The 24920-nt window shown below is 45.4% G+C and overlaps 1 protein-coding gene across 1 annotated transcript in view; it reads left to right on the top strand.

The window, feature by feature from the left end:
• Positions 1-24920, top strand: part of ABLIM3 (actin binding LIM protein family member 3) — a 349775-nt gene that overhangs the window by 171838 nt on the left and 153017 nt on the right. The window contains exon 2 of the mRNA XM_040344529.1: positions 8629-8772. Within this exon, the coding sequence (XP_040200463.1) occupies positions 8629-8772 (144 nt within the window). The remainder of the gene's footprint in view (positions 1-8628; positions 8773-24920) is intronic.

The raw sequence follows: 24920 nt of genomic DNA, 5'->3' as shown, positions 1-24920 counted from the left end.
TCGGATCACTGTCTTAACTGAGGCAACTTTACAGGAAGAGAAAATAGTTTTCTCAGGCAAACACCCCCCTTCCAAAGAGCTGATTGTCCTAGGGGCAACTTGAAGTCGCGTTGTAAGTCGCACTAAATTCGTCTCGCAAAGTCGCGCTGGAAGTCGTGTTGCCCCTGTGTGAACCAGTACTTAGGCAAAAGTAAAAACTGAAAAACTTTTAGCTATGAGCCAATAGAGATAATTTTTTGCTTACTGCCTCTGTGACACCAGGACCAAAAACAAGAGAAGTAGTTGTCATCAGAACAGGAAGCAAAAAAAGGGGGTGCTGCAGACTGTGATTTTGTTTTTATGTTACATCGTAGATATGGGTTTAACATAAAACGTAGACAGAAAGGTGACTTTAACAATAAAAATAGAAATACTGTAGCTGCTGAATTAAGAAAAAAAGGACACTTACAGTACCTGTTTAACCACTTCCGGATGACCCACCGCATGTGTACTGCAGCAGGGTGGCCCAGCTGTGCAAAAGTATGTTCCCTGGGTGTGTTCTAACTGTAGGGGGGTGGCCTCACTAGGGAAAATTACTGATCTTCTGTTCATACGAACAGAAGATCAGCATTTCTCTCCCTGACAGGACCGGGAGCTGTGTGTTTACACACACAGTTCCTGCTCCTCGCTCTGTAACGAGCGATAGCGTGTGCCCGGCGGCGATCGTGCCTGCCGGGCATGCGCACGGGGGTCGCACAGGGGAGCTGACCTGCCGCTGTATAACTGCGGCAGCTGGTCGGCAAGCAGTTAAAGGAATCTAATTAGAAAATAAAAAACTAACCTTTACAACCCCTTTAAGCTGGCCATACATTATACAATGTTCTTATTTAATTTCCTTTAGATTAACCTCAATTATGTAGCGCAAGGGCCTGTCAGATCACATACAAATTGAAAGTGTTTTGGTTTCTAAAGGAAAATTGTACAATAAAATGGTATAATTTGTGGTCTGCCTTAGGCTCCATTTACACCAATGTTTTTTCATGCTTTTTGCAGAAACACAGGACATTATTTTTAACATGGATTTCTATGAAACACATTCACATTAATGCATTTTTGTGCCTCAGGCCTTGTACACACGACCGAACATGTCCGCGGAAACTGGTCCGTCGGACCAGTTTCCGCTGACATGTCCGACCGTGTGTAGGGCCTACCGGACAGTTTCCTGGCCTAGCGGACAGGTTTCCAGCGGACAAAAGTTTCTTGGCATGCTAAGAAACTTGTCCGCTGGAACCCTGTCCGTCGGACATGTCCGATGGTTAGTACGACTCATCGGACATGTCCGCTGGCCCGAAATCCCACGCATGCGTCGAATTGATTTGCGTGGAAGCATTGACCTTCCGTGTCTGAGAACGTCGGTGTCGTCTACGTCACCGCGTTCTCTGTCCGCGGGGATTTTGGTCTGATGGTGTGTACACACATCAGACCAAAACCTCCCAGCAGACATGTCCGATGAAAACGGTCCGCGGACCGTTTTCATCGGACATGTCTGCTCGTCTGTACAAGGCCTCAGTGTTTTTGGAAAGGGTCAAGGACCTTTTTAGAGAAGCTGCAGAAAAGCATGTAGTGTGTTTTTTAAATCGATGTTGCCACTATTTGAGTTTTTTTATCAACAAATTTGACAAAAAAATAATAAAAGTGCAAATCGGGTTAAAAACTGCAAAAAACACTGCAGAAATACTCAAAAGCAAACTGCATAAGTGTGAATGGAGCCTTATGCCCCGTACAGATGATCCGAAAATTGGACGACAGATCTCCAACTTTTTTCGCTTGCTAGTGGCAAGTAGAAATTAAATAGGTTACTAAAGTTATGAAAATTCTCGTACGACAGAATAAAAATTAAAAAGTAATGTAATGTGTTGTAGTGTATTTATATTGTATTTTCAGACAACTGTAGTGATTAAACTAAAATCATACAATCTGATATCGTACAAGAATAATTTTCCTGTTTGTCCAATCGGATAATAACGGAGGAACTGTCGTGATTAGCTATCGAAAGCTGTGAACTAACTATCAGATTATCGTACGATCGATTCAAAAGCGGTATTTTTCATACGATTTTGGATCGTGTGTAGAGGGCATTTGGGGGGGGGGGGGGGATCTACTAATACTGGAGCACTCAGAATCTGGTGAAGCTGTGCATGGTAGCCAATCAGATTTTAACTTCAGCTTGTTCAATTAAGCTTTGACAATAAGCCTACGTTCACATTGGGCCGATTTGACATGTCAAATCGCATGCCAAATCTGAGCTCATTGCCGGTATGGCACCGTCTGCCAACTTTGCAGTGCCTCACCGATTCCCAAAAGTAGTTCCAGCACTACCTTTCGCCCCCCGAAATCGTAATGAAATTATTCACGGTTTGAAATTGTTCACATTGGAGGCGCCCCACAGGCAGTCACAAAAAAAAGGCCCTTTAAAAATAAAAAATGTCCTTTAAGTGCACTGTGTTTAGGCACCGGACACAGTGCACTATATGAAGCGCCACGTCTATGCAATCACAAGATTGCAGACGAGACACTTCATTTGCAGGGTTTTCTCCTGCCTTGTGGTGCAATCCATCGAGACGGACAACTTCCGCCTGTAGTATCACTACGGCCGGGTGCTTTGTTCTCCGAGTTATGACGTCACTTTCGGTTTCCCTGTGCCAGTGATAAACCAGAAGTGACATCAGCAGCTCTGTGGAACGCACGGCCTGGGCGGAGCTATTTCAGAATAGCACTCTGCCCTGTATGGAGAGGAGGTGTCCCGACCAGCACTTTGGGCCAGATCCACAAAAACCCGGCGCAACGTAACTTTTTCAATTTAAGTTACACGGCCCGGAAAATTTCTACCTAAGTGCCGGATCCACAAAGCACTTACCTAGAAATTTTCGGCTGTGTAACTTAAATCCAGCCGGCGCAAGGCGTTCCTATTCAGATGGGGCGAGTACCATTTAAATTAGGCGCGCTCCCGCGCCGGCTGTACTGCGCATGCTCACAACGTCATTTTCCCGACGTGCTTAGCGTGGTTTTACGTTGCGCCGGATTTTGAGAATCGCGACGGGCGTAAAAAAAAAAATATGAGTTGCGGCGGGAAAAAAAAAATTTGAAAAAAAAAAGACGGCGACGCGGGATAGAAGGGTCTACTTTTACAAGGCCTAAACAGTTTAGGCCTTGTAAAAGCAGCCCTAATTTTACGATTGCAAACTAATACTGAAAAAACGAAGCTGAAAAGCTTTGTGGATCTCCGTAAGTGCTAATTTGCATACCCGACGCGGCATTTCGACTCGAAATGCCCCCAGCGGCGGATGCGGTACTGCATCCTAAGATCCGGCAGTGTAAGTCCCTTACATATGTCGGATCTTCTGTCTATCTATTGGAAACTGATTCTGTGGATCAGTTCCAAAGATAGAAACAGGGATACGACGGCGTATCAGTAGATACGCCGTCGTATCCCTTTTGAGGATCTGGCCCTTTGTTCTCCAAGTTATGACGTCACTTTCGGTTTCCCTGTGCTAGTGATAAACCAGAAGTGACATCAGCAGCTCTGTGGAACGCACGGCCTGGGCGGAGCTATTTCAGAATAGCACTCTGCCCTGTATGGAGAGGAGGTGTCCCGACCAGCACTGTGTCCCCGTTGTGCCCGCTGACTGGCCAACCCACCAGCCGCCACTGGAGGCGGGTGTAACTTAACTTGCAGGATTTCAAGCCCACCTCCAATGTGAACATAGGCTAAAACATGGAAGCTGATTGGTTTCTATGCAGAGTTGCACCAGTTTTTGCATGCTCCGCCTTGCGTGCTCTGGATTGAGACATGTACACACTATAGAGGCATATGCTTTGTTCATATTTCATGTCTGAGGTTTACAACCACTTTAAGTAAATCAACCCCAATATTTCTTATGTGAACCCACAGCCATTTAAATTTGTGTACAAGGCTATCATATAAACTGTCATAGTTGGTCACAATAGATTCAGTTAAAAAAAAGGGTTAGCATCCCCAAACATATTTCCACAAAGGAATATTACACATTTTTCCATCCGTTTATATGATTGCTCTGTAATAGTCTGGTAGGAATTTGCAGACGAGTGCTGACAGGTTGTGATAAGGAGAGGAAAGGGTGAAGGAATAACCTTCATCATCTGCTGTTATGGCCCTTAAGGGAATAGCAGGTCAGAACAGCTCTATGGATGAAAAGCCAGGAGCGCCAGAGCAAGTCTGTGCTGTGTCTGAAAAGGTTATCTAGATGTAATCCTGGTGAAAAGTTTGGATGTCAACCAACGTGATCATGAGCATGAATAGGCTGCTTTCACCCAGCACATGCCCTGAGATCACAATGCTCAAATTAATACATCCAAACCTCTTAGTGAACTCCAGTTTGCTTCACTGTCACAGCAATCTATACCCCGGAATGTGATGATGGACCTGGAGCTATTTTTTCTGGCTGATCTTTACCAGCTATCTGCTATTGTTCCATAGATTATAGGCTCTGGAATAGACAGGTGATTATTATAAAATTAGAGAGCTTTCCAGGTATCCAGATACAGACAAAAGTGTTTTTTTTTTTTTTTTTTACAAACATTCTCAAAGCTTTCCAATTATTTTCATGCAATCCTATCCAACGAAATTACCATTCTCTAGTGACACAATACAATGACATTTAGTTTACTAAAGCCCTGTGTATCATAAACAAGTGCCTTTTTGTTTAACCACTTCCAATCTGGACCAATTCTGGCATTCTTCTCCAACATGTAAAAAAAAAAAAAGTTTTTGCTAGAAAACCCTAGAGAATAAAATGGTGGACGTTGCATATTTTTATGTCGTTTTTAAAATGCAAATTGTTTTGGAAAAAATATACTTTAATGAATTTTAATGCAGAAAAACACAACGTAGTACCCAATTGTTTGGTAAAATATAAAGTTACACTGAGTAAATTAAGGGGTTTGTTCAATAAAATTTGAATTGTACTCTTAATAGTTGATAACATGAGAATTATGCTGACTATATGAACCATAAGGAATGTTACATCACCACATTAGAAAAAGAAAATGACATTGTCAAATTCGAGTATTGTGCTGTGTATACACAAATATAGGCTTCTCATTGTGCTTTGTATATTGGAACACGTGTTCTCCATTGTGCAGTCTAAATCAGATTATAAAACTTTGTATTGTGCTGTATGTTTTTGAACATGAGCTCAGTATTGTGCTGTGTATTTTGAAACAAGAACTTGACATTGTGGTGTGCATTATGTAATCGAATACAATTGTTAATATTAGATATTTCATCCAGAAGGTTGCAGCGATTCTAGAGACAATGGGCCAGATCCACAGAATCCCGGCGCAACGTAACTTTTCTGATTTAAGTTACACCGCCGCAAAATTCCCAAGTTAGTGCCCAATCCACAAAGCACTTACCTGGAAATTTGCGGCGGTGTAACTTAAATCCGGCCGGCGAAAGGAGTTCCTATTCAAATGGGACTCGCCCCATTTAAATTAGGCGCGCTCCCGCGCCGGACGTACTGCCCATGCTCCGTCGGGTAACTTACCCGACGTGCATTGCGCTAACTGACGTCGCTCCGATTCACGGAGGTCTTACGCAAACTACGTAGAGTTTGAATTTTCGACGCGGGAAGACGGCCATACTTAATAGGGCTTAGTCAAATAGGACTCAGCCCTATTTTTACACGGCGTAACTCGACGTAAACGACGTAGATTTAGAGGGACGGGCCCGTCGGAGCGTTCGTGGATCGCCGTAAGTGTTCATTTGCATATTCTACGCCGGCCGCAATGGCCTCGCCACCTAGCGGCCGGCCTAGAATTGCATCCTTAAGATCCGACAGTGTAATTCAATTACACATGTCGAATCTTCTGTCTATCTCTTGGAAACTGATTCTGTGGATCAGTTCCAAAGATAGAAACAGGGATACGACGGCGTATCAGTAGATACGCCGTCGTATCTCTTTTGAGGATATGGCCCAATGAGCACTGAATAGTGTTTTGTGTAGCGAAAGACAAGCAGTTGGTTTACTTGATCTAAGGAAAAGAAAGATGTTACTTTTATTAACCATTCAGAAGCATTACATAAGCTGAAAAATAATAATTGGCCATGCACAGTTATTTATTATATTTTTTCTTTTTGTTCAGCCAGCGAGCGCTGCACATATGAGGTGGATGGAGGAATCTTCCCCTCTGGGACATTGTGTTCTGACAGCGGCACTTGCACCTGTCAGAATACACTGATCAGGGCATGCAGCTCATTGGCTGCAAATGCTGACAACATGTTAGTTGTTGAAGTTGATTAACCCCTTCCCCCTGCCTGCCTCTTGGCCCTTTATGGGTTCTAAACGCGGTAAGGCGGAGACGGGCATTCTGTCACAGTGGTCACATCATCAGAAAGCTCCCAAACGCTACTATGGATCTGTAGCTTTCCGGGTGCCACCAGTAAACCACTTACTGTGCTGAGAGCAGGGAGCAAGCTCTCAGCACAGTAAGTGGTTTGCACAAGGCCGCATATATGTTGCCGCTCGGCGTGGAGGACAACGCATTCGGCAAGCATGAAGAGGTTAAACAATTGGCTTTTGTGGAGCAGGGGAGCCCACACATTGATTGGAATTCAACCGGTCCAGCTTATCATAATAGTAGAGAAAGCTATAAGGTTACCCAAATAACAAGCAGTTGTGCTGCAAATTTGAAAATGACTTGCTAAGTTATTGCTAGACTTGCCAGGCTTCACAAGTTTGTTGCACAATTGCAGCAAGTCCACATTGCATGACTCCAGATCTACTTTGCAAACATTCTGCAAGTCTCCTGCAAGTTCTGGTTCAGTTATGTTGTGCAATAGTCATCCCGCCACAGGGGTCACTGTGGCTGAATTTTCATGCTAGAGACTTGCAGAGCTGTAGATGTAGACTCACCACGGCAACTTTGCTCTTGCTGAAGACTTGCCACGCAAATTTCCTACAAATTGGTAAAGTGTCAACTAGGGCCCAGATTCACAGAGGAGATACGACGGCGTATCTCCAGATACGCCATCGTATCTCTGAGTTGTGCCGTCGTATCTATGCGCCTGATTCATAGAATCATTTACGCATTGATTTCTATTAGATCCGACCGGCGTAAGTCTCTTACGCCGTCGGATCGTAACTGCATATTTACGCTGGCCGCTAGGGGCGTGTACGCTGATTTACGCCTAGAAATATGTAAATCAGCTTGATACGCGAATTCACGAACGTACACCCGGCCGACGCAGTACAGATACGCTGTTTACGTTAGGCTTTTCCCGGCGTAAAGTTACCCCTGCTATATGGTGGCGTACATGCGGCGTACCAATGTTAAGTATGGACGTCGTTCCCGCGTCGAATTTTGAATATTTTACGTCGTTTGCGTAAGTCGTCCGTGAATGGGGCTGGACGTAATTTACGTTCACGTCAAAACCAATACGTCCTTGCGGCGTATTTGGAGCAATGCACACTGGGATATGTCCACGGAGGGCGCATACGCCGTTCGTGAAAAAAGTCAATCACGTCGGGTCATGGATATTTTACATAAAACACGCCCCCCTGTTGCAAATTTGAATTAGGCTGGCTTACGCCGGCCGATTTACGCTACGCCGCCGCAACTTACGGAGCAAGTGCTTTGAGAATACAGCACTTCCCCGTCTAAGTTGCGGAGGCGTAACGTAAATCGGATACGTTACGCCCGCGCAAAGATACGCGGATATACGAGAATCTGGCCCTAGAACTTGCCTGTGAAAATGTGCAGCAAGTTAACAGACTTACAATTCAATACTGCCACAAATTTGTGGCAAGGTATCCTTGATATATGGGTATAGACATGCTTTTTTAAAAATAATTATTTTTTTATTTAAAAAAAAATTCTCAAATACATACCACAGTCTTACAAATCAAATGTGAAACAATTGTTTTAACATGTTGTATGAGGGGTCTTCAATAACTTTCTGCACTTTTTTTTACATTTTTTTTAAGAATTTCAAACACAAATTACATCACTTTTCTACATAGTCACCTTCCTTTACGATGCATTTTTTACCAGCGTCGTACCAACTTTTTATTGCCATCAGCAAAAAATGTCTTTGGTTGAATGCGTAGCCATTGATGCACCACTGCTTTCACATCATGATCGCATGAAAATCTTCTCCACCTTTAACCGATTTTGAGCGGTCCAAAAAGGTGGAAATCAGATGGCGCTAAACCCGGACTATAAGCTGGGTGTTTCATAACCTCCCACTCACAAACAATTCTTTAAGAGAGAACTTTATTCCCATACTGAGCACACATGCGGAGATGAGATTGTGCTCCGGACACACTTTTTGCACACAAAAAGCTTATGACAGAACACTGTTCCTCTTTGGTGTAATTTATACGTTTTTTAGCCATCTTCACCACAGCACAACTCTTCTACTAAACTGCAAGGTCAGCTGGCTTGCCAGACAGACCAGTCATATGACACTCTCAGACACAACCAATTACTACTCCTCCCGCTTTCTCCATTTCCATTGAAATTATAAAAGTGCGGAAACTTTTTGAAGACCCCTCATACTTTATTACAACTGTTTAATAATCCCATGATAATCTTTTTTATTGTTTCCAGCAGTGCCCTACCAACAACACAACTCGTATAGTTCATCGGGAAATGCGGGTCCCATCCAGTGCTACCGATGTGGAGAGACATGTAAAGGAGAAGTAGTGAGGGTGCAAACCAACCACTTCCACATCCGCTGCTTTACTTGTCAAGGTACCACTTACCCATATATTTGTGTGTCCATTTCAAACATATTGTCGATGATGTTGTGTATGTTTCATTTTAATTCATAGCAATTTATACACTATGACTTGTTTAGATAGTGGTATGGCCACTCTGCAAACAAATTAAAGTTGTTTAGGGAAAAAAGCCTGGAGTAGAGCCTGGTGACGTAACCAGCCAAAAACACATGGATTGTTCTCCTCTAATCATGGAGCTGTCTGTGCTGTGCTAAACAGAGAGAATCTGGTGGGGCATCACAGGCTCCACACCACAGACTGCATTTAAAGAATCGGCCGTAGAACGTAGGTCATGGTGGGGACTTACGATGTGAAGTACAATGGCTCAACATAAATGGACCTCTAAATGTTGCACTCAAACAGGTAGCCTCCAGAGTGAGTGGGGTAGAGGAAGAAGAGGGTTTAATACCACTTAAAGGGGTTGTAAAGGTACACGTTTTTTCACCTTAATGCATTCTATGCATTAAGGTGAAAAAACATCCAAGGATTAGCGACCCCCCATCTCCCCCGTTTGCTTACCTTACCCCTCGAAAGTTCCGCGCCGTGAATGCGCTGGCTTCTCAGCCGGGCTTCTCAGCTCATTCATTGGTTGATTGAAAGCAGCGCAGCCATTGGCTCACGCTGCTGTCAAAAACATTCAATGACGTGGCGCGCCAGGGGTCGGGGCCGAGTAATACAGTGGGCGACTATAGCCGCTGGCTGTATCACGGGAGCGCACCTGCATGAACTAACCACCATGCGAGCTCACTCACATGAAGGTGGTAAGTTCTTGCGGGGAGGAGCCGAGACAGCCGCAGAGGGACCCCAGAACACCAGGTTCGGGGACACTCTGTACAAAACGAGCTGCACAGTGGAGGTAAGTATAACATGCTTGTTATTAAAAAAAAACAAAAAAAATTTTTTTTACCTTTACAACCCCTTTAACTGTATTGTTAAGCCTAGATTTTTTTTCAACTTCTACTATAGTTCTGGTATAAATGGCACCTTCAGAAACTAACTTTATTGATTCAGAAGGAATGGAGATAGCCTACATTAAAGCGGAGCTCCACCCTAAAGTGGAACTCCCGCTGATCGGAACCCTCCCCCCTCCGGTGTCACATTTGACACCTTTCAGGGGGGGGGGGTGCAGATACCTGTCTAAAGACTTAGACAGGTCACAGTCACCACAGTCACCCCCCCCCCCCCCCCCCATTGTGCTCTGGGAACACTGGGCTCCCAGAGCACAGCGGGAGCCAATCAGCAGCCACAGCGCAACTTGCGCATGCGCTGTAGGGAAACGGGCAGTGAAGCCGGAGCGCTTCACTTCTTGGTTCCCTCACCGAGGATGGTGGGAGGGCAGCAGAGTGACGGGCGATCGCTCGTCCTCTGCTGCGGACGGCGCTGGACTCCAGGACAGGTAAGTGTGCTGATATTAAAAGTCAGCAGCTGCAGTATTTGTAGCTGCTGACTTTTAATATTTTTTTTTTCAGCGGACATCCTCTTTAATTAGCATGTACTAGTCATTATCCCTTCTAAACGTGGTTACAGATTTTAGAGGGTGTTTTTGTATAATTAATAGTAACATATTAAAAATATAAATTGACTACAGAATCATATTTCTTGCACCTACAGGTAAGCCTTAATCTAGACTTACCTGTAGGTATAAGTGATCAGAGATTGTTTACAACCACTTTTAAAGAGTCTATTTGAATTCACTTAAAGCGGAGTTCCGGACACAATTTCACTTTTTAAATATAAATACCCCTGTAATACACAAGCTTAATGTATTCTAGTAAAGTTGGCCTGTAAACTAAGGTCCGTTTTGTTAGGTTGTTACAGCATTTAGACACTTTATAAAATAGAAATTGACTGGGGCCATCTTAAGTGTGGGCATCATGAAGCCAGACTGTATGACTTCCTGGATTTCAGCCTTGCAGATCTCGAACATGCTCAGTGCTGCACAAGCAGTGTCAGGTTTCAGCACCTGTGCTGTCCAAGTCACATGATTCTTTGAGACTGGGGAGTGCACAGACTCCTGGAAAGTTACACCCACTACATTCCCAGGAGTCTGTGCGGTGTAGGTTAGGAAGCATTAAGCACCTAGGTGCAGGAGGTGGGAAGATTAACTATTCTGCCTAGCAACAACACTTTGAAGGCATCTAAAAAAAAAAATGTAAAACTTTTTTTTTTTTAAACTACTGATGTAATGTTATATTTATGGGTGGAACTCCACTTTAAATGACAGTCTAAATGCAGCATGCAGATTTCCTCCAGTGCCCGGCTCCAACATAGTGCACTGGTATGCACTTTGGATTTTCTCTTTTCCAACAATGTTGCCTAAGCTTGACAATGCAAGGAGATACATGACACCACGTGTAATGTGAATGAGCCCTGGTTGCATCTAGTGAGCTCTGCTGTTAGTACTATAGTTTAATATCCTAGAATTGCCACCAAAGCATGCAAACAGATGTCGGCCTGGAGGGAGAATAAGAAAACTCTCAGCCACAGCGTAGCCTTGAAATGACACCAATATTAGTGCTGTGAAGATGGCTGCTGCCCAGCCATGTGCCATATGAACTGAACATTTATAGAGTCATAAATTTAACCTACCCATCATCTTTTTGGGCAGCTTCAGATCTCTCCTGTTTTTGCTATGAATGTGACTAAATAGACAGTTTACCGTTGAGTGCCAAATTTCAAAAGGAAAGTATAACATTGAGAGAATGTCCAAAATGTGTTACCTCTATCCACATTGAAATCAAATATAAAAATAATATATATGTATCCTTTTTTTGTTAATAAATGCACTACGCTACAATGGGTATTAACATACTACAATGTTTTTCCTTGGCTAGGTTGAATCGCCACTCTGAGTTTACTTTCCATGTAGGTTATACAATTATGTAGTGCACATTAGTGTTGCAGGTCTGTTGTTGTTTTGTTTTTCCCATTCATACTTCCTAGTAACAGCTTGTCGGCTGTGTCATGTATGGATGAATTTCCCTTTGGTAGGATTAGGGTAATAGCATTATGGTTAAGTTGAAGAAGCAGAGGGCAGGATAAAGAAGCTGGATGAAAGGAAATAGAAAATTGAAGGTAATATAATAGATGGGAAAGATAGTGAAAACAGGAGATAAATGGACTAGGAAGAAGGGATAAAGGATGGATCCTGATAGGCTGTGTAAAAGTGAAAATATGGATGGCGTGTGAGAGACACACGAGTCATATTTATTTATTTATTCTTAAAGTGTATGCTACGCAAACATGTTATATTCCTGATATGTGGCTGCTGTACCATGTACCTGTATTAAAAAGTATTCTGTTCTCTTTGTATGGCTTTCTTTGTGTGAAATAACTGGTGATCCTGCCAGTCTACCTGCTTTGCTATTTCAGAATGACCATGCTAGGCATTAGGTGTTTTGAAAATAATCGATGCATCGCGATCCAGCTGTTCACGATACTGCATCGATGCAGAGAATAGGCTGAATCGAGAGTCGATGACATCATCCCGGCGCTTCACCCTGCCCTTCCTGGAGAAACACAGCAAGAGGCATAGCCTGGTGGATAAAACCCCCTCCCCTTCGCCACCCGCCGACCAGCACAGTATGTAGTCAGATGGACACTGGAGCAGAAAATTAGCTAATGAGCTGACAGCCAGTAGAGTGAAGGGGGAGGAGCTCTGCAAGGAGACCCCTCGTCAGGTGAGGCATCACTGGAGGCAGTGTGAGCATGGAGGAGGGAGAATCGAATGACACTGAGAGCAGGTGAGTGCCAGCGTCACTGATCCCATCCCTCCACCACCGCCATCCCTCTGACTAATGCCATGCCTCCACCACCACCATGCCTCTGACTAATCCCATGCCTCCACCACCACCATCCCTCTGCCTCTGACTATTCCCATGCCTCCACCATCACAGCTGACTCTGACTAATACCATTACCCCCCCCCCAATCACCACCACCACCATCCCTCTGCCTCTGACTGATCCCATCCCTCCTCCCTCCACCACCACCACCACCATGCCTCTGACTATGATGGGATGGTTATGATAAATGGCCCTCCCCAAATAGGGTATTGCTCTAAGAGCAGATGAAAATTTTAGAATGGAGTTCTTCTGACTTTTTAAATACCATGGGCATTAATCGTGATGTATCGCAAAATCGTATCGAATTGTTGACAGGGTAATCAAATGGAATCATGAGACCAGTGAAGATGCATACCTCTACAAGGCATAGGAGCACATCCTTTCCACTGTGCTACATTTCTTTGTTGCCATCTACTTGGATACTTGGAAGCACAGCTTGCCTGTACTCCAATGGTCAGACTTGTGCTGGCACAACCCTCTGCACAGCACTCCACTGGGAAGATCAGTGTACTGCTCCTTCTCTGCCTCCCGCTGGCACCCCCTGCAGTCTCCACACCCAGCATTCAAAGCCCCTTATGCAGGGAAGAACCGAGATGTGATATAAAAAAAAAAGATGTGTATACTGTATATTCAGTGGGGAAAATAATTATTTGATCCCCTGCAGACTTTGTACATTTTGCCCACTTATAAAGAAATGGTGTATAATTTTTATCACAGAGACAGAATATCAACCAAAAATCCAGAAAAAAAACACGATACAAATGTTATAAATTGAGATAAAGTTCAGTGAGTAAAATACAGTTGAACCGCCGATTACGAGCATAATCCGTTCCAGAAGTCTGCTCGTAGTCCAAAGTATTCGCATATCAAAGCGAGTTTTCCCTTTTCTCAGCTCCTGCACCCCCGTACCTCAGGCCAAATTAGGTACTGCAGGCCTATTTAGATTGAATTCTGCTAGTCTTGCGAGTCAACACTTGCAAACCGAGTCAGAATTTAAAAAAAAAAGTTGCTCGCAAATCAAAACGCTCGCACACCAAGTTACTCTTAAACCGAGGTTCCACTGTAAGTGTTTGATGACTTAGTACTTGGTGGAGAAACCCTTGTTGGAAAGCACAGAGGTAAGACGTTTCTTTTAGTTCGTGACCAGGTTTACACACATCTCAGGAGGGATTTTGGTCCTCTTTTTTTTTTACAGATCTTCTCTAAATCCTTAAGGTTTCTTGGCTGTTGCTTGGCAACTGGAAGTTTCAGCTCCCTGCAAAGATTTTCTATAAGGTCTGGAGACTGGCTAGGCCACTCAATGACCCTACTGTTCTTCCCCCTACTGCCCTGCTTCTGTGATGCTGCCCAACTCTTGTGACGCTGCCCCCTCCTGTCCTGCTGATCCCCCCTCCTGCCATGCTGCCTCCCCCCCTGGTCCTGCTGCCCCCCTGTCATGGTGCCCCCCTGTACCACTGCCCACCTACTGTGACCTTCCCCTCTCCTGTCCAGCAGCCCATCACCTGTGACACTGCCCCCCTCATGTGACGCTGCCCCCTTCCTGTCACCATGCCCCTCTCCTGTCCTGCTGCCCCCCTCCTGTCCCGCTGTCCCCATCCTGTCCTGCTGCCCTCCTTTTGTCACCCTGCCTGCTCCTGTCCCGCTGCTGGGAGAATTGGTTATCCCCTAGGAATGTGGTCAGAGTGACACTGCCCCCCACCTGCCTCGCTGCCCCACTGCCCCCCCCTTCTGTCCTGCTGCTCCCCCACCTGTCTGGCTGCCCTCTCCTGTCCCACTCCCCTCCCCACTTGTCCCACTGCCCCCTACCTGTCCCACTGTTCTGTTCCCACATGAAGGCGAATGAAGGTATAACTGATAATAGCTGTGTGACTTCTTACCTTCGTATCCAAGCAGTGGGGCAGACAGGACCGGCAGATGTTCAGGTTAGATGGATCCAGACTCAGACATGAAGATGAAATCAGCGTAGGTTTATTCAATCCAGATAAGACAACAAACGGTGATACAATACTGTTCTGTAGTAGTGGTATCAATGCTGACTTGTTAGAATATGTCCTGAGGCTAGCTGCTGTGGCTGCAGAGCTGCTGCTGAGCTGCTGCTAACTACTGCTGACTTCTGCGTGACTTCTGCGTGGTCAAAAACTGATGCCTTCTCAAGCCCAAAAATGTGGAGTGTCTAGTCACACAGCCATGAGGAGATACTGAAAATGGCTGCTCCCAGTGAAGAGACCTGCCCAGCAAGAGTCCACGCCTCCGAATAGAAAAAACTTTACTAACAAGAACAGGGACGTGTGGCATGCAAATTCTGGCCAGCAGATGGCAGCAGTGAAAGAAATGCATGAAAACAAACATGTAGAAATAAAGATTAATAATGTAATGTACAAATAACTATAAGGAGAACAGCACACTCCCCGTCTGAAATTTACGTAAGGAGATTTCACTATGACGAATGTCCATAAAAATATAATACAACCTGTAACAAAGAACATGTGAAATGCAATAAACATGACATAGTGGGTTGGCTGACCCATAGAGGGTAAAACTGTGAAGTTCGAGTTCAGTCCTTTTTCATCCTTCAGGAACGTTCTCGATGGGTAATATTAGAATGAGTTTGTTAATCGGCCTTGCAAAAGTTTTAAGCTCACCCTTCCTGAAGATCTTCAGCTCCACCTTTCGGACCTTGCCATCCTTGCTAGGAAGAACCTTTGTAATTAGTCCCATAGGCCAGGTGATCCTTTCGGTTTGTTGCTCCTTCATTAATACGAGGTCTCCTTCTTTCAAGTTTGGTTTTTGATGTTGCCATTTCCTCCTTCCTTGAAGAATATTGAGATACTCTTTACGCCATCTGTTCCAGAAGTAATCTGCCAGGTGTTGTACACGTTTCCAGTGTTTTTGGTAGATATTCCCATGGGTAAATTCTCCACTAGGCGTGAGCATATTGTCCGTTTTTTGGGTAAGTAGAATAGCCGGAGACAGTATGGCTGGTGTTTCAGGATCCATAGATACTGGCACAAGGGGTCTTGAATTGATGATAGCTGAAACTTCAGCGAGAAGAGTGACGAGAGTCTCGTGCGTAAGTCTTGAAGAGTTTACATCCATCAACATAGAATTTAAGATGTTGCGTGAGATCCCGATCATTCTCTCCCAGGAACCCCCCATGTGGGAACTATGAGGAGGATTAAAAATCCAGGTGCAACCTTTCTCCGCCAACTGATCTTGGATAGGCTTAGTGTCGATGTTCAGTTCTCTACAGGCGCCGATGAAGTTACTTCCCTGGTCTGACCTCAACTGTTTCACTGGTCCTCTGATGGCGAAGAACCGTCTTAAGGCATTAATGAGGCTGGATGTGTCCATAGATTCTATCACCTCTATATGAACGGCTCGCACACTCATGCAAGTAAATAGCACGGCCCAACGTTTACTGTTTGCGTGACCACCACGGGTTCTACGTGCAGACACCATCCATGGTCCAAAGACGTCTAGGCCAGTGTAGGTGAAGGGCGGCTCTGTGCATAGTCTATCCGCGGGCAAGTCGGCCATTTGTTGGTGTAGCTGTTTTCCTCTGGCTTTACGACAGTGCACACAGTCATGCAGTAGTTGGGCTACACGTTTCTTCATACCTATAATCCAAAGACCCGCAGACCTTAACTTGCCCTCAGTGATTTGTCTGCCCTGGTGTTCAGTCTTTTTGTGGTAATGTCGGATCAGCAACGTGGTGATATGATGTTTGCTGGGAATAATGACAGGATTTTGCTCCGCAACTCCTAGGTGGGCTTGATTCAAACGACCACCAACTCTGAGCAGGCCAAAAGTGTCCATAATTGGATTTAAGTTAGCAAGAGGTCTTTTTATAGGAATCTGCTGTCTGTTGTTCAAGCACTTCCATTCTACGTTAAATTCCTGCTGCTGGACATGACGTATTATGAGAGACTCGCTATGAGAAATGTCCTCAGCAGAGAATGGTTTATGACAGATGTGCCAACCGTGACAATCTTTATCTTCTTGAGTGTTGTGATAACATCTGGCGATGTGCACTAACCTTGCAATGGTTCTGACAAGTCTCATCCAACTGGAAAAATGTTCAAAACGATGACAGTCAAGCCTGGAGGTCTGCTTTGTTTCAGTGACTAATGCGCTAACTTCGGCGCGGATTTCTGGATCATTATCCGGATCCTGGATGCTGTAAACTTCCTGTTCACATTTGTCTGCCCGTCCTAGCAGAAACTCTGGGCCTGTAAGCCAAGTAGATTTAGCAAAGGAACCCACAGACGTAGGCCTGGTGGCGTGATCTGCTGGATTAAGTTCGGATGATACGACAATGTGTTCTCTCGTCTCAGGCTTGCTGTTCATGGTACGCTGAAGATAGTTAGATCTGGATGGCGCTTGCTCCTGATTGTCCGGGAGCCTTACCCTGGTGGTTCGGAAGGGTAATGGAGAAACCCAGTGATTGGTTTCATCTTTAAAGAACTCACTGTCCATTATCTTAATGAACTCTCTGTCTTCTACTGATAAGGCTACCTTATCATCATCCTTGGTTGTGCGAAAGACTGATCTCCCCAAGTCGTCAGCAAAGAGGGGAGAAATGATGTCAGGTGGTTGTACGAGGTCTGGAGACTTCTCCTTCACTTCATAGTGATGAGGACACGGCTTAATGCAAGTTGTGCGTCCGTCTCCACGCACGTACGTTTTGAAGGAGTCGATTTCTGGTTGATCCAGGCATACGTTTCCTATGACTACCCATCCCAGGTCCAGCCTCTGGGCATATGGTGCGTAGTCGGGACCATTACACTGTTGGCGCACCTTGTGCACCCTTAGATTGTCTCTGCCAAGCAGGAGTAGAATCTCAGCATTGTTGTCCATAGGTGGGATAACGTTGGCTAGGTGCCTTAGGTGCGGTTGGTGAAACGCAGCTTCTGGGGTAGGAATCTCATCCCTATGGTTGGGTATTTGATCGCATTCAATCAGTGTTGGTAGGGGTATTTCTGTATTCCCACTGATGGGGGAAGCAATGAATCCTTGCGCCCTCCTGCCGCTAGTCTCAATGCGGCCTGAGCAGGTGTTTAAGATGTAGGGTTCTGATGGTCCCTTTATCCCAAAGGCTTCAAAGAATTTAGGTCCTGCTAGGGACCGGTTGCTTTGGTCATCGATGATAGCATACATTTTTACTGCCTTTTCTGGTAGTCCCTCTGGATAGACCTTGATTAGGCATATTCGGGCACAACATTTCTCACCCTGGCCCTCGCCACATACTTCCAAACATGAGCAGGAAACAGCGGCGGCTGTGTTAGCGTGGTTCTGGGGCTCCCCGCCATGACTTGGAGCGGGACTGGTGGCGACGGCAGCTGGTGAGTCTCTGGGCAGTGGAACTGGGTGCATAGCTGAGGCATGTCTTTCACTATGACACTCCTCACACTTGACGATGGATTTACAGTCCTTAGCCATGTGCTCCAATGAAGCGCAGCATCTGAAACATACCCCAAGCTCGCTGAGGAACTTCTTGCGCTCCTGTATGGGTTTGGATCTAAACCCTCTGCATTTGTTCAGTGAGTGTGTTTTTTTATGAATGGGACATTCACGATTGAAGGACTTGTCTCCTGATGAGGTATTGTACTGTTTACCCGTGGGTGCTGCATAAGATGGTAGGTTAGTCTTTCTAACACTCACGCTGCTCTTAAAGTCTCTGTGTTTATGCATGGCACTCTCATACCTTGGTGATGGTGTCGCTGGAGCTGTAGTGTTGAACTCCAGGAAATCGAGGCTGGGGTCATTCCTCATCTGGGACTGTTCTTCAATGAATCTGCAGAAATTAATAAATGGGGGAAAGGTGATGTCATGCACCCTTTTGTACCTTGAGACTGATGCCGCCCACTTTTCTTGCAGACTGTATGGTAGTTTCACGACAATTGGGTTCACTCCATGGGCTGTATCCAGGTAGCATAGTCCGATCAGACGAGGGTCTCTTTTGGCAAGCTCTAGTTCCATGAGCAGGTCACTCAAATCCTGAAGCTTATGGACGTCCTTAAGATTGATCTTTGGGATGTTCTGCAGTCTCTTAAATAGGGCCTTCTCTATTGCTTCTGCACTGCCGAAGGTACGTTCGAGTCTCTGCCAGGCGGCAGCGAGACCTGCTTCTGCTTGTCCCACATAGACAGTTCTGAGGCTCTTGATGCGATTTGTGGAGCTTGGACCCAGCCATGAGATCATGAGGTTGAGCTCCTTCTCTGCGTCTAGTTTGAGGTTGGCAATGGTGGCCTTGAAAGTTGCCTTCCAAGCTCTGTAGCTCTCTGCACGGTCATCAAATTTTGAGAGACTTGTGTTAATTAGCTCTCTGATCGCCATAATCCTGGCCAACTCAGACATATCTGATTTCTCACTGCTTGTTGCCACGACAACCTGTGGTGCCGCCGGGGCGTGTAGGCTTTGCGGCGTGAAAGGGTGAGATGCATCCAGGTAGAATGATGCTGCTGCAGGGTTGAGCTGTGATCTAGTCTCTGTAGATCGTGAGGACTGCTGCTTGAGCTGTGGAGGTAGGCCAGGAAACGCCTGATGGCCCTTTTTGTAGTTTCGTAATAACTGTCCTTGAGAAGGCACATCTGGGTGAACACCATCAGATTTCTCGGGTGCTGTAAGTGACACTGGCACTGTAGGTGGAGATGACTTTGAGGTTTCGGCGTTGTCAGCTTGGACGGTACTGCATACTGGGGGTGATGCAGATAATTGTTTCAGTACATAGTCGCTGGTGCGGTAAGCTGAATCTTCTACCTCCTGTGGTAGCGAGCAGACTGGATCAAGACCTTGGCTTAATGCTTGCTCAAGTAGTCTTACTTTAGCTAATGCAACTTCCTCTTCCATCTCTGATTCAAGAATCTTTATTCGAGCCTCTGCTTCTGCCCTCTTGGCCTCTGATTCTGCGTCTGCCCTCTTGGCCTCTGCTTCTGCTTTTGCCAGAGCTTCTTTTTCAGTGAAGGAACGTCTGGCTTTGGATTGCTCTGCATTTATGCGGGCCTCTAGTAGTCTGTCGCTTAGGGTTGAGCTTCTTGAGCACGATGATCTGTATGACCGAGAGGAATGTTTGGATGAATTTGATCTGTGTGATCTAGTTTCTTGCAAATGGGAGATGCGGAGTTCCGCTTTATCTTTAGCAAGCAGCACCATGGTGTCTCTTTGAATGTCTATAGATTCTGCCTTGCTCAGTTCTGAAAGGGCTTCATCATTATTAAAGTTTTTTAGAAAGGTTATATACCTTGTGAACAGTCTCTTGTATCCTTCATGAGCTGTGTTCAGCCGCCTGATGCCAACTTGTAAGCTTGAGGTATCACCAGAGGATTTAAGTCCTGACATGAGGGAGGAAACTCGCTCCCATAGCTCTTCCAGGTTATCGCATAGCTCATCTTTTGTGGTTTGATAGTTTTCCCTGACCTTTATTGTCGGTTTGAGGGAGCATCTTGGTCGCACGACTTGGTCTGCTGGAAGTGTGGGTTCTGCTTCCTGTACTTCTTGGTGATCAGTATCAGGCTGCATTAGCCCTGTTTCATCACTGGGGAACTGTGCAAGGTCCTTTTTGTCCATTTTGATTTAAGGTGCGCTGTCTCTTTAAGAAAATAAACTTTTGAATTGGGGGCTGAAAATTGCAGTGCGGCTGCGCTGGGGCACTCTGGCAAGGTTCCTCAGGTGTTTTAAGTGATTTGCGGGGGTTTAGGTTAGAGAGGGACCCCGTGTGCGTTAACAGTTCTGCTATGCGAGCAAAGATTGATATGGGATATAGGAAACGGCTTGATGAGTTGTGGAGGGCTTTCAGGCAACAGTAAAGATACTGTGGACATGCGGTGCTTGCCCTTAGACTTGTGGAACATGCACTGTAGCTGGGCAGATTCGCTGCAGATAGGCCTGTTGCAAGGGAGATTCCTTATTGTGGTAACTCTGAGGGAATCTGTGACTGGGGTGTGGACATTAAGGCAGTTTTTGACTGTTCTGTTCCCACATGAAGGCGAATGAAGGTATAACTGATAATAGCTGTGTGACTTCTTACCTTCGTATCCAAGCAGTGGGGCAGACAGGACCGGCAGATGTTCAGGTTAGATGGATCCAGACTCAGACATGAAGATGAAATCAGCGTAGGTTTATTCAATCCAGATAAGACAACAAACGGTGATACAATACTGTTCTGTAGTAGTGGTATCAATGCTGACTTGTTAGAATATGTCCTGAGGCTAGCTGCTGTGGCTGCAGAGCTGCTGCTGAGCTGCTGCTAACTACTGCTGACTTCTGCGTGACTTCTGCGTGACTTCTGCGTGGTCAAAAACTGATGCCTTCTCAAGCCCAAAAATGTGGAGTGTCTAGTCACACAGCCATGAGGAGATACTGAAAATGGCTGCTCCCAGTGAAGAGACCTGCCCAGCAAGAGTCCACGCCTCCGAATAGAAAAAACTTTACTAACAAGAACAGGGACGTGTGGCATGCAAATTCTGGCCAGCAGATGGCAGCAGTGAAAGAAATGCATGAAAACAAACATGTAGAAATAAAGATTAATAATGTAATGTACAAATAACTATAAGGAGAACAGCACACCCACTACCCCCCTTTTGTCCTACTGACCCCTTCCTGTAACCCTGCCCAAATATCCCTTCTCCTGTCACAATGGGAGGGGGTGCCGAATGTATGGGGGGGTGGGTGGACTTTCCCCAAAGTAGACAAAAATCCTTGCACTGGCTCTGATACAAATGATGGGGCATTATTCTTCCCACTAATACCAATGATGGGGCACCATTCCACCTCCTACTGACCAAAGACTCTAATCTTTTTACTCCAACTGACCACTTGGCCTGGGACATTATCCACTCCTACTGACGCTGGGGCATTTTCTACTTCCTTTGGCCACAGTACACCCCCCTAAAGGACAGTAAACTGACCCTTTGTTTAGAAAGTTTGGAGACCCCTGATCTACATGATGATCATGTGACATTAATATCAATGAATACAAATAATGCAGTGTGTAAATTCAGTCCTATTGATGTAATTTTGTTGCAGTATCTTTCTGCTTAACACTTTCAACGTTCACCTTGAACTTCATCATCTGTACAACTCTCCAAGTTTTGATAAGTAAAGAATTTTAACAAAAGGATGTGAACGTCCTTTAACAGTAACACATACTGTACATGGTTATCTCTGTGGACAGGAAGTATAAGGCCGCGAATTCACGATCGGTCAAAACCGATGAAAATGGACTGAAGGACCATTTCATCGGTCCAAACCGATCATGTGTGGTCCCATCGGTCAGTTATCCTTCGGTCAAAAAAAAGAGAACTTACTTTAAAATTGAACCGATGGGTGCCTAACCGATAGGTCAAAACCGATCGTTAGTATGCAAAAGCATCGGTCAAAAAGCCACGCATGCTCACGCAAGTCGACGCATGCTTGGAAGCATTGAACTTCGTTTTTTCAGCACGTCGTGTGTTTTACGTCACTGCGTTCTGACACAATAGTTTTTTTAACCTATGGTGTGTAGGCACATCAGACCATCAGTCAGCTTCATCGGTTAACCGATGAAACGGTCCTTCAGTCCGTTTTCATTGGTTTTGACCGATCATGTGTACGCGGCCTAAGGGCTCTTTCACACAGATCGGATCCGTATTGATCTGCTCCGTTAGCCCGTTTGGCTCAGCGGGGATTCCTCCGTTAATCCCCGCTGAGCTGTCGGCTGACAGGGCGGTCCCCGCACACAGTGCAGAGACCGCCCTGTCTCTCCTCCACTCTCCCCTATGGGGAATCGGATGAATACGGACCGTCTGTCCGTATTCATCCGATCCGTCAGACGGAAGAAAAATAGGGTTTTCTTTCGTCTGAAAAAACGGATCCTGACGGAGGCGGGTGATTACGGACGTTAGCAGATGCTCCATCCGCTAACGGCCGTGATCCCATAGGGAACCATTGTAAGTCCGTAAACGAACTTATGAAAAGCGGACCGTTCGTCCGCTGGTGTCAAAGTGCCCTAAGGATATATCACCGATGGGGACGCAGATAGAGCTAAAAACCTGGCAGAGGTTTCCCACCCTTCCCCACAGTATCCAAAACAAAGAAAAACATCTGACTTGAGTTCTACTTTAATGATGCACTTCTCTTTCCACAGTAAAAGCCTCAGGTAGAGTTAATGCAACAGACAAGGAAAGCCATGCCTGGTAGCTGGAGTTTATCTAATGAAATGCCTGTAACACACCTTCATTGCTATAAAAATATTATGCAGTGTCATCCATCAGAGAAAGGAGAGTTGAACAGCTTCAGAATAATGGCCACGCTGAAGTGCCATTTAGAAATCTGATCTGCAAGGCTATTCAGTGCTGTGACCAGTGAGAAGAACATGGCTTTTATGGAGCCAGCATAAAGACATGCCTTTAACTCCTTTTATAGATTTTAAAGCTGATGTTACAGTTCTCCCTAGAGGCTCTTGCTTTTTTTTCATTACTCACCCGAAAGAAAAAGGTTTTGTTTTCATGTTTCTAAAAAGTGAGGTCCTACCCTTTGTCCAGACGGCCAACGAAAAATTCAGAAAGTATTTGATCTCAACTGAGTCAACTGCATGTTTAATAAATTGATGCAAATGTTTTCTTACCTAGGTTCAAAGAGAATGATATACTGCAAAGGAAGGTAGGGCACATATTAGTGGTTTTAGATCTCAATGCTGTGACATCTGACATCGGGTTCCTGTAATACTCTATGCAAGAACACTAATGCCCCGTGCGCACAATCGGATTTTCCGTTGGGATAAACTCGGATGTATTTTTCTGGCGAAATTCCGTTCAAGCTGTCTTGCATAAACACTGTGGGCTGGATTCAGAACAGAGATACGACAACGTATCTCCTGATACGCCGTCGTATCTCTGAGTCTGGCCGTTGTATCTATGCGCCTGATTCAGAGAATCAGTTACGCATAGATATCCCTAAGATCCGACAGGTGTAAGTGTCTTAGGCTGCATTTTCTGGCTGGCCGCTAGGTGGCGCTTCTGTTTGTTTACGCGAGGAATATGCAAATTAGTATTTACACCGATTCAGAAACGAACGACCGCCCGGCGTTTTTTTTACTCGTTTGCGTTCGGCTTTTTTCGGCGTATAGTTACCCCTGCTATATGAGGCGTAGCTAATGTTAAGTATGGCCGTCGTTCCCGCAACGAAATTTTAAATTTTTACACCGTTTGTGTAAGTCGTTCGCGAATAGGGCTGGACGTAATTTACGTTCACGTCGAAAGCATGACGATTTGCCGACGTCATTTGGAGCATGCGCACTGGGATATGTCCACAGACGGCACATGCGCCGTTTGTTGAAAACGTCAAAAACGTGGGGGTACTACTATTTTACATAGTACACGCCCCGAACCAGCTTATTTTGAATTAGGCGGGCTTACGCCGGTCCAGTTGCACCGCGCCGCCCCCTAAGTTTAAGCGCAAGTTGTATGTGAATACACAACTTGCTGCTCAAACTTACGGCGGCGTAGTGTATCTGAGATACGCTACGCCCGCCTAAAGATAGGCAAAGCTCTCTGAATCCGGCCCAGTCACACCAAATTCCGATCGTGCAAAATGCGGTGACATACAACACTACGACGAGCCGAGAAAAATAAAGTTCAATGCTTCTGAGCATGCGTCGACTTCTGAGCATGCGTGTTTTTTTCTCCGTCTGAGTTCCATACAGACGAATGGAATTTCCGATAGAAATTATTTTCATTGTAAAAAAGAGAACATGTTCTCTTTCTAAGTTCGTCGGAATTTCTGATGGAAAGTACAGGGCATTACAGCCTCATTGAAAGAATGAAGGAGGGTGCCTAATTTCTCAAACCACCTTCTTCAGAAGAGCAAAAAGCATATGATTGTCAATTGTAGAAAATGATTGTTTGTTAATATTGTTGAATTCATGTAAAAGGTACGGTGGAGCTGTTTGCCTACAGCGTTTGTATCTCAGTTGCAAAATCCTTTGGGCCAGATTCACGTAGAATCGCGGCGGCGTAACGTATCCTAGATACGTTACACCGCCACAATTTTTCATCGCAAGTGCCTGATTCGCCAAGCACTTGCGATGAAAACTACGCCGGCAGCCTCCGGCGCAAGGTGGGCCAATTTAAATGGGCGTGTACCATTTAAATTAGGCGCGCTCCCGCGCCGGACCTACTGCGCATGCTCCGTTTCTTAACTGCTTTGCTTTGCGCGCCGTGACGTCATTTTCTTGAACGGCGACGCGCGTAGCGTACTTCCGTATTCCCGGGCGGCTTACGCAAACGACGTTAAATTTTGAA

The sequence above is a fragment of the Rana temporaria genome, chromosome 3, assembly GCF_905171775.1.
Source record: "Rana temporaria chromosome 3, aRanTem1.1, whole genome shotgun sequence".
Taxonomy (NCBI): Eukaryota; Metazoa; Chordata; class Amphibia; order Anura; family Ranidae; genus Rana; species Rana temporaria.
The sequence above is the reverse complement of the archived record's forward strand: the minus strand, read 5'-3'. Positions and strand labels throughout refer to the sequence as shown.